Source organism: Mus pahari, chromosome 19 (assembly GCF_900095145.1).
Source record: "Mus pahari chromosome 19, PAHARI_EIJ_v1.1, whole genome shotgun sequence".
Classification (NCBI taxonomy): domain Eukaryota; kingdom Metazoa; phylum Chordata; class Mammalia; order Rodentia; family Muridae; genus Mus; species Mus pahari.
The window spans coordinates 84336553-84347625 of NC_034608.1; the positions used below are offsets into that span (position 1 = coordinate 84336553).

The following is an 11073-nucleotide window of genomic DNA, read 5'->3' on the forward strand; positions in this document are numbered from 1 at the left end:
GGTAGGAGAACTGGGTCCTGATGCTGTGGTAGGAGAACTGGGTCCTGATGATGCCAGAGTATATTGGCTTCTGTTACTTATGGTCTTGCACTTGCCTCTCATCATCTGGTTATCTCTGGTGTTAACTGACCTGGGTGTCTCTGTCTAGAGCCTGCCTCCTGGGTCTCTGGGTTGCTGCAGGTCTCCTGGGAGACCTGTGGCCCTGACTGTAACAGACCTCCTGTGAGGCCTTCCGACTGTGGGGTCTTCAGAAGGGCTGACAAGCTGATATCTGCCCCAGCAGAAGACACAGGCTTAGAAGAGAGGTGGAGTTTGAGCAGAGGGGATGGGTCCCAAGTCCACTGGACTCCTTGTGGGGTTCCCAGCTGCTGGAGTTATTTGGGAGGGTTCCTTGCCTGTTGCCTAGGGTGCAGCAGATCTCCTAGAAAACCTTTAGACTGTAGGGTCTTCAGAGGGGCAGACAAGCTGATGATCTGCCCCAGTGGAAGGTGCAGGAAGAACTTGAAGGATCTTTTTAAACATACACACGTTTATTGAGAAGGGACAGGCTGTGTCTGCTCCAGCTTTCCTCCTGGCTGCTAGTACGTTGCTCAACTTTTCAGCTTTGTCTTACATGGTGTGGATGGGTCTACCCATCCTCTTCATAATGAATCTGAGCACTTTCTTAGTCATGGAAACCTTGAGTTCCATGATGAGGGAGCAAAGAAGGAACAGACACACGTTCAATGAGGCTGTGATCAGGTAATGTTCTCTAGCAGCTACTACCAGCGATGCCACTGCAACCTGGAACCTTGGTGTCTGTTAGTTCTAGCACAGGGAGAGGTTAGCTAGTCTTGGTAGGAGAGCTCTGTAGGTGGACAGTCTCAGGCTGTAGACATCTGGGAGGAGGAAGCTGCAGCTGCTAGTCTTTATACACATTGGTCAGTTTTGTACATACACACTTGGTCTGAGACTCCCAAAGAAAGCTTTGCCAATCCCTCTTAAGTATGTGTTGTGAGTAATGGCTTCACCAATTTACCATGGACCAGTTAGTCTTAGAGCCCTCAACAAGTCATGCCATGTCAAAATACATATCTCCTCGGGACTTCCTCGCTCAGGGCTTCCTCCATCCCATGCACATGCTCAAAGAGTTTGAAGAATTCTGTTGCTCTTCAGTGGTAACCATGACAGAAGTCTTTATAGGAATTTTAATGTGCTGTGAGATTTTACAAAGAACCAAACTAAGCAGATAAGCACAGTGTGAATTTTTTCACTAGAATATCTTTTACCAAAGCATCAGGACTAGGCACTGAAGTGTAAGCGTGCTGATGAGTGTTACCAGGGCATTTCACTTGGGGATAGTCGAGGGACTTGAACTAATGAATGAATATCACTTTTTTGATCCAAGCTCTATGAGACTCCATTTAGCTTATGACCACTCTGATCTGGCAAAAGGGATAAACTTGGTCTGAGTTTTGGAACCCTGTGTAACCTCGACCTAATAAAAAGTCAGTAGTAAAACAACCATTACTAAATTGTTCCTCTGGATTTGTTGTGATTTATGTTTCCTTTACAGGAGTTACATGTTTCAGACCTTCTGTGAGAATGGAGGTGATGATCAAGATGGAGAAAACTTGCCTTGGAAACCAGATCTCAGTATGAACATGAGATGTCCCACGGGGTTAGCCCCGTGGGATCACAGTGTGTGGGGAAAGGCTTCCCCAAGCTGCTCACCCTCCAGGCGTGCCACACCTCACTCTAAGTGTACTGCACACGAGCAGGAGAAATGTGTGAGCACACAGAATAACCCTGATCCTCTGAGAACCTTCCAGCAGTACATGAGAACTCACGTGGTGAATGGGCCATGTGAATGTGAAGTATGCTTAAAGTACTTTGGTTATCCAGGTACATTGGAAATACACCAGGAAACTCGGAGTGAAAACAATCCCTATCAATACAAGGAATATGGAAAGACCTCTGTGGATATTAGTTCACTATGTACACACGGAGGAGCTCATGCTGTAGGAAAATGTTATGAGTGTAACCAATGTGGGAAAGCTCTGAGCTCTTACAGTTCACTTCGAAGACATGAAAGAATCCATACTGAGAAAAAACCGTACAAGTGCAAACAGTGCGGGAAAGCCTTTCGATACCACAGTTATCTTCACTTACATGAACGAATCCACACTGGTGAAAAACCCTATGAATGTAAACGATGTGGGAAAGCATTTATATTTCCTGGTGCCTTGCAAGTACATGAAAAAATTCATACTGGAGAAAAACGTCATGAATGTAAACACTGTGGTAAAGCCTTTAGACGGCATAGTGATCTTCAAGTACATGAAAAAATTCATACAGGGGAAAAACCCTATGTGTGTAAACAGTGTGGCAGAGCTTTTAGACTTAACAGCCATCGTCAGAGACACGAGCAAACCCATACTGAAGACAGACCCTTTATATGCAAACAGTGTGGCAGATCTTTTGAATGTTACAGTAATCTTGAGTTACATGAAAAAATTCATACAGGAGACAGACCTTTTGTTTGTACAGAATGTGGCAAAGCTTTTGGATGTTACAGTAACCTACAATTACATGAAAAAATTCATACTGGAGACAGACCCTTTGTATGTAAAGAATGTGGTAAAGCCTTCATATGTCATGGTCATCTTCAGAGGCATGAAACAACTCATACTGGAGAAAAACCCTATGGATGTCAACAGTGTGGCAAAGCCTTCAGTCGTAACAGTCATCTTCAGAGACATGAGAGGACTCACAGGCAAATGTCTGCATGCCCCAGAAAGTGATTCCACCAAAGTCCAGCTAGGCAAACCAATGGTTGTATTAGGGTTACTTCTGGGACCATGGACAACTTACAGACAGCTGTATCTTCAAAATGCTACTCCAGCCTGAGTTACCGCATCAGGAACGACCACTCTGGAGATCTCTGCGAAGCTTGCAGACAGCTCATCTGATGGGAAAGTCTCTTCTCTCAGCAACTGTTTACTGCTTTTGTAACCTTGGAGAAAGGCCTTGTAAATCTTTTAAGGCTTAGTTTTCTGCAGTTTGTTAGTTGTTTACTTCCCAAGTCTCCAGCCTCCCCATCTCAATTCAAAGGAAATCGTTAGCAGTCCATCTTACTGTTAAATTGTGTAATGTTTTTGAATCTTGGGGTGGTATAAACAACCAGCTGTGACTAAGCATTGAGATCCTCTACCACAACCCTCACTTAGCAGCTTCACCAGTGGTTGTGGGCTCTTAGGCACCAATGTCTTACCATCTAGCTTTGGCATGAAACCAGGAGCAGTGACAGTAGTAACCTTTATGGTTTGTGGTACCTCAGGGGCCCCTTGGCCAACAAATTAAAGCAGGTATCCCATCCCTGGCATTGGGGTTTTATTGAGCAGTCATTAGGAGTACCCTCATACAGAATGCCTGCCTTGTGTGGTTGCTTGCTTGGTTTGGTTTGGTTTGGTTTTCAAGACAGGGTCTCTTTGTGTAGCCCTGGCTGTCCTGGAACTCACTTTGTAGACCAGGCTGGCCTCGAACTGAGAAATCTTCCTGCCTCTGCCTCCCAAGTGATGGAATTAAAAGCATGCACCACCACTGCCCTGCCAGAATGCCTTCATTACTTAAACAGTTTAGCTATTAATAACCAACTTTAAAAAAAAATCTAGCCTCAGTGGATTTATGTTAGGTGGATGTATGATTGCACCTGACTGTCATTGGACTGGTTCTGTGCATCAGTGTTAATGGCTATCCTTGTCTCTCTTCTGTTGGCACCTATGCATGACACTGAGTTGGGTAGGACCTTTATGCATGGAAATGCTTATAAGAGCCCTGTGGTAGTGTCCACACAGGTGAGAGCTTATTTCCATTCCTCGCTGATCAGTATAGGCACCGTGTAGTGTCTCAGTCCCTCATGGGGCAAGTTTTCTTCCCACCATAGCATTGATCAAGGCCACCATAAAAACTAATGTGGTGACACCCTTGGCTTTTTGGCTAGAATATAAAGACGCCTTGGGAGGAAACGACTGCTTAGGGTGCTTTCTTCTTACTGCTGAGTGTGCCTATTGCTGTGAATGTGCTGGTGCCACAGACCTCCAGGTACATCCTTTGGCCTTCCAGCATGCTCACAATAGCAGCAACTCTTAAGAATTTTCCAGGTCTTTACTGCCAGAATGAGATGGCTCAGGCATCCAGTTTCATAGACTGAAGAGCTACTGGTCAGTCCACCATATGCAAAGCCATCATTGGGCTAACCAGCCCCATTGTGTAAGCTCTCCTACTGAATCCCCATTTATTACACACACACAATCTATTTATCTGCTCTCTACAGAATCCTTTGTAAAATGATTTTTGGTACAGAAAGGGCTGTAGAGAAACAGAATTGATGGTTAGTGATGTAGTTCTTTTGGCACAATTCTTCTGAGCATGCACAAACATCTGGGTGGAGTCCTGCGGACCAAATATACCAGGTAGAAATAAATGCCTTTAAGGAAAAGCAATTTTTAAGTGCTTGTAACAAAAAGACTTAAATCTCAAGATACAGCTAAAGAGAAAGGACAAGGCCATTCACCATGCATTTAGGGGCACCTAAAAATGGCCTGCCTTAGTCAGGGTTTCTGTTCCTGGACAAAACATCATGACCAAGAAGCAAGTTGGGGAGGAAAGGGTTTATTCAGCTTACACTTCCATACTGCTGTTCATCACTAAAGGAAGTCAGGACTGGAACTCAGGCAGGTCAGAAAGCAGGAGCTGTTGCAGAAGCCATGAAGGGATGTTCTTTACTGGCTTGCTTCCCCTGGCTTGCTCAGCCTGCTCTCTTATAGAACCCAAGACTACCAGCCCAGAGATGGCCCCACCCACAAGGGGCCCTCCCCACTTGGTCACTAATTGAGAAAATGCCCTGCAGCTGGATCTCATGGAGGCATTTCCCCAACTAAAGCTCCTTTCTCTGTGATAACTCCAGCTGTGTCAAGTTGACACAAAATTAGCCAGTACATGGCTTGAGAAAGAGCCCATGATAAGGAGTGTTCTGTCAAGTACTTGAACTATTAAAGACTTTCATTTATTGATTTTATTTTATTGTATGAGTTTTTTGCCTGCCTGTATGTATATGCACTACACGCATGCCCGGTACCTCAGGAGGCCAGAAGTGGGTATCAGATTCCCTGGAACTGGAGTTAAAGACAGTTGTAAACCATGTGTGCCATGGAAACTGAACTCTGGGTTGTAGACAAGAACAACAAGTGCTCTTAACCACTGGTAAAGACTTAAAACAATAAAGGGACTGACTGGTCACAACATGGTTTCATGAAACTGGGTTTTGGGGATAGATGAGATCCATGTGTGGGCTGGGGAGGTGCAGAAACAGTAATGTAACCACTTATCAACTTGATAAACTACAAGAGAAGTCTGCCCTTGTTGGGCCAGCTCTTGGAACTGTAACTCCAATCCCAGGAGAATTTGCCATTAAGGACACTTGGTTATCACCAGCTGAGGTCTCAGTGACTCTTAGGAACTGGAAGACAGCAGAGGAAGGGCACTCCTACCTTAGAGACTTAGGCCTGAGAGGCCCAGTGTCTGCTGGACCTAACAGAGCTGTGAGAGTAGAGAGTTAAAAGGTTGATCCAGCAGGGACCTTAGGGAAGGTATGGGGTTCTAGTGTTTTTTCTAAAGCCTGGGGTTAGACAAGACCTTTATGAGGTAGAAGTGCTGTCCCATCATCTGTTTTTTTTTTAAAAATATATTTTTTATTGGTTAATTTATTTTTTACATTTCAAATGTTTACCCCCTTCCCGGTTTCCCCTCTACAAATGCCCTATCCCATCCCCCCTGGCCCCTGCTTCTGTGAGGGTACTCCCCGATCCACCCACTCCCACCTCACCACCCTAGCATTTCCCAATGCTGGGGCATCGAGCCTCCACAGAACCAAGGACCTCCCCTCCCATTGATGCCATATAAGGCAATCCTCTGCTACATGTGTACTCTTTGGTTGGTGGTTTAGTCCCTGGGAACTCTGGGGGGGCGGTCTGGTTGGTTGATATTGTTGTTCTTCCTATGGAGTTACAAACCCCTTCAGCTCCTTCAGTCCTTCCCCTAACTCCTGCATTGTGGTTCCCGTTCTCAGTCCGATGGCTATCTGCAAGCATCCAAATCTGTATCGGGAAGGCTCTGGCAGAGCCTCTCCAGGGACAGCTATACTAGGCTCCTGTAAGCAAGCGCCTCTTGGCATCAGCACCAGTCAGTCTTATAATAGACACAGAATATATGTGGCAATAAGGACAGGGGATCAGGAGTGGGTGAGTTGGTGATGGGGGGGGGTGGGATGGGGGTTTTTGGAGGGGAAACCAGGAAAGGGAATAACATTTGAAATGTAAATAAAGAAAATATCTAATTTTTAAAAGAAGAGTGAAGAAAGTCTCTGGGTACGACCTACAAAGCTAATGTGGCAGGACCGAGTCAGTACAGTTCCTAGGGAAAAAGCAAGATGCCCGGGAGTGTTCCAGTGAGCAACAGCTCAGAAAAGGAACAAAATAATACAAATGAAAACGATAGAGCTTGACCTAGGTGTGAGCAGTTATTCCCCCAGAGTATATGGCGACATAAAGTGTGCTTGGATGGATACAATTCACCCAGCCAGGACTGCTGGAAAGGCAAGGGGCACAGTACTAGCCTGCAGCCTGTCAAAATAAAGGGATCTAGTTCAGTGGTGGGCCTAGCAGTGTTGTGGATGGGCCTGCTGCTGTTCTTGTGAACCAATCTCCTAATGAATAAAGGAGCCAATCACTGGACGAGTAGGTGGGACTTCCAAGCTGGAGGGGGAAGAGAGGCAGCAGGAGAGTTAGGCGCTTTTGGACGGGCATAGCATAAGAACAAGATGTAATTACAACTGTCTCCCGGATTCAATGGCGGATCCATCAGGTTTAGATTTAACAAGGCTTACAAGTTAGGATTTTAGTTGTTGTGCCTGGTGATTGAGTTATCATTGTTTCTGAACTAAGTTTGTGTTGCGTTTTCCTCCACGCTGTGACTCGTCTGGGTTCATAAGAGAAAGGTATGATGGCAAAGGGTGGATTTGCTTGAGGTGCACCACAAAGGTCGTGGGGGTTTTGAAGCATGGGGCTGGCATGGTAATGACCCGCCAGAGGGAAGTTAGAGAGCTGGGTGGAGATGTTTCGGGAGCTCCGGGCCAGAAAGTCTCTACAAAGTAAGAACAGGCAGGCAAGACCACCAGGGCTGAGAGTAGCAGGGTGAAGCTCGGGATCATACCATTCTTTTTAATATTTCCTGCAACATAGCAGGCTGGATTGAAAACTTGGGCCTGGACCAGTGCAAGTATCACACCCCATCCCTGCCCCCGACTATCAGGGATGGGGAAATGCAGTTGGCTTTATGAGATGACCATGACCTAATAGGAGTGAGGGGTATAATGTGATTTGAATAAAAAAATGTTCCCTTGGGCTCCTGTGTTTCAACACTTGGCCCTCATATGAGAACAGACATTGAGGTAAAGCCCAGATGAATGGCCAGTGGTACAGAGAGCAGAGTTTAGGTGTCTACACCTTGTATTTGCGTCCTCCCTCTGCTCTGTGAGGGAAAGAGTGTCACCAATTGTATCCTAATGTGACGGTGGGTGAGAGCCATGAAAGTGTGAGCCAAAATGAACCCTTCTCCCTTACGTTGCCTCTTGTAGGTCTTTTATCACAGTAGTGAGAAGAGAGAAGGACACAGAAACACATTGCTCGCACATACTGAAACAGTATTCATCTCTTCTCACCAACTTTCCAGTCAGGCTCCTTGCAGCTCCCTAACCATCAAAGCCAAAACACTTAGTAGTGAGCAGCAACCTCACTCAGGTCAGACTCACTGGCTGACTGGTCACATAACCAAGCTCATCCGTCACATCTGCCACCATGGTCTTTTTGTCCATGGGGCCACTGTGTTATGGCAAGTACTAGTATACACATCAGTCTATGATCACTCAACTGGCCAGTAGCCTTAATGAAAATGTAGGATGGGGTACACAAGCCAAATTTCTACCCAATGTGAAATTTCCCCTTCATTATTGTCATTCAGGGTTGTCCCCCAGAAAGGGGATGGAATGATGCAGCTGTCCATTTCTGGGGGATAATTTAACAAACAGAACCACCTGCACACAACTCACAGTTCTCTTCTTCAGTAGGCCAGGAAGATCGAGTCTATGTTGAAAAGCCAAAGAAACCCCAGTCTGAATGACTAGACCATTATTTCGGAAGACCAACTGGTTGGAGATGAGCCGGAAGGCTGCTGATCCATGGCATGAAGCCGCTGCTTCCTCAAGCATCTGGTCATCAGAGTCAAGAAAAACTTAACCCAACTCCTGTTTCTGCCTCTTTTTGTTTTGTGTTACTAGGCTGCACAGCCTTTAGTATTATGGATCCATATTCTGAGTCCTCGAAGGGACAGCTTTTGGGCTATTCGGTAAGTTATTAGGATAGAAGAAGCTTTATGGCTGAGATTCCTTCCACTTCACAAGTTGTAATGTAGTATGGCTGGGCATCATGGAGCAAGCTTTTATTTTAGCCTCAGCACTCTGGTGGCAAAGATGGAAACAGAGAGATGGTTTTTGCAATTTGGGATTTCTGTAGGAAGCTTGGGGGAAATTCCCGTGTCTGTTTTCTAGTCTTTAATAGTAACCATCCTGGCAGGCCTGGAGGTATTCTGAAGACACAATTCCTTCCACAGATAGACTAGTGAAACAGTCGTCCCCAGAAATTAATTTCCCAAGAATATTATCCTTGGTGAAGGAAAAAGTTTGTGTCAACAGAGGACTTTGTCCCTAGGAAAGAGGGTTCACACAGTTCTAGCTGTAACAAGCCCCTAGACTTTAGTAGACCTGATAGCTTAGCACAACTGACTCCAGATGAAGTACCATTCAGGCTGTAAAACGCAACATGTAGACAGTAGCACCTGCCAAAACAAAAACAAAGACGAATCCATCAAAGTCTATAGAGCTGGGACAGTCTCTAAATGGAATGATCTTGGGTTTGGCTTCTGTAGTTTGACTTCTAGCTAATTGTTTATGTTAACTGTCAATCCAGAATGTGTGTGAGTATGTGCTTAAAATTTCACCCAAAAGATGACTCAGAGCTATACTGGAATTCCAGACTAGTGTGGTCTCTGTCCAGCTGCAAAAGACTTATAATAATAATAATAATAATAATAATAATAATAATAAAAAATTACATTTCAAATATATTGTCCCCTTCCTGGTTTCCCCTCTATAAGCACCCCACTCAATTCCCCCTCCCCCTGCTCCCCCACTCTCCCACTCCTGCCTCACCACCCTAGCATCCCCCTACACTGGGGCATTGAGTCTCCACAGAACCAAGGACCTCCCTCCCATTGATGTCAGATAAGGCAACATGTGCAGCTGGAGCCATGGGTACCTCCATATGGACTCTTTGGTTGGTGGTTTAGTCCCTGGGAGCTCTGGGGGATTCTGGTTGGTTGATATTGTTCCTCTTCCTATAGGGTTGCAATTCCCTTCAGCTCCTACAGTTCTTCCCCTAACTCCTCCATTGGGGTCCTCATGCTGGCTATGAGCATCCACATCTATATTGGTCAGGCTCTGGCAGAGCCTCTCAGGGGACACCTATTCCAAGCTCCAGTCAGCAAGCACTTCTTGGCATTAACAATAGTGTCTGGGTTTGTTGTCTCCAGATAGGACTGAATCCTAGGTGGGGCAGTCTCTGGATGACCTTTCCTTCAGTCCCTGCTTCACTCTTTGTCCCTGCATTTCCTTTAGACAGGAGCAGTTCTGGGTTAATATTTTTGAGTTGGGTGGGTGGCCCCCTCAACCGAGGGCCATGACTAACCACTAGATATGGTCTCTACAGGTTCTCTCTCCCCTTGGTTGGGCATTTCGGCTAAAGTCATCCCCACTGGGTCCCGAGAACTGGTGCCTGGGACTTTCTAGTGTTCCCTCCGTCTCTACCTCTACACTGCTGCATATTTCTATTCATTCTCCTGGCCCTCTGTTGGCTTAAACCTGTGTCTGAGCAATCTTCTCTGGAGTACCCCACAAGAGATGCTCATAAGAACACACTTAGAGAAAACAGAGCTGAGACAGCCATGCATCAATAGTGGGTGGTACCTATTCTTGACAGGGACTGTGTGGTTATCCATCCCTCTTGCCCTGTATTTAAAACTAAAGTTCTTGTCAGGACCCAGAACAAGGACTCAGGGAATGTCACTGGGCCTCTCTGTTCTCTTCTTTTTTTAATATTTTATTTTACCTTATGTGCATTGGTGTGAGGGTGTCAGATCCTCTGAAACTGGAGTTACAGGGAACTGAATCCTGGTGCTTTGGAAGAAAAACAAGTGCTCTTAACCACATAGCCATCTCTCCAGCCCATCTGCTTTTCTTTTTGATATGGACCCTGCCATGCACAGGAAAAAAAATTTTTTCTCCATGTTTATTAGAGATGCTGATCTGGGGCTGGTGAGATGGTTCATCAGGTAAGAGCACTGATTGCTCTTCCAAAGGTCCTGAGTTCAAATCCCATGGTGGCCCACAACCGTCTGAAATGAGATCTGATGCCCTCTTCTGGCAAGTCTGAAGACATCTACAATGTTCTTATATATAATAATAAATAAGTCTTTGGGCCAGAGTGAGCAGGGACTGAACGAGTGTGGTCAACCAGAGCGAGCAGGGTTGACTGGAGTGAGCAGAGGTCCTAAAATTCAATTCCCAACAACCACATGAAGGCTCACAACCATCTGTACAGCTACAGTGTACTCATATACATAAAATAAATAAATAAATCTTTAAAAAGAAAGAGAGATGCTGATCTGGTTTCAGGTAAAAGACATTGATGGTACTGGTAAGTGAGCTCTCATAAAAGAGCTGGGGTGGGACTCTGATTTTAGCCTAAGGAGCTTCCCTTTAAACAAAGGGAGTTTCTTCCTTTCAGAGTTTCCTTTTTTAGAATCAGTGCTGTAAGGTCATTTATGGGTTTACTGTGAGGGATAGGTGATCTGAGTCCCTAAGATTGGGTGGGCTGTGTAGCCAGGCTGTGCTTGGTGTAGAGCAGGAATGGAAAGGGACCC

At 45.5% G+C, this 11073-nt stretch overlaps 1 protein-coding gene across 1 annotated transcript in view; it reads left to right on the forward strand.

Annotated features, from left to right (window-relative positions):
• Positions 1 to 3377, forward strand: part of LOC110336449 (zinc finger protein 709-like) — a 10333-nt gene extending 6956 nt beyond the window's left edge. Inside the window, exon 4 of the mRNA XM_021219013.2 lies at positions 1556 to 3377. Within this exon, the coding sequence (XP_021074672.1) occupies positions 1556 to 2783 (1228 nt within the window). The 3' untranslated portion in view covers positions 2784 to 3377. The remainder of the gene's footprint in view (positions 1 to 1555) is intronic.
• Positions 3378 to 11073: the final 7696 nt, after the last annotated feature.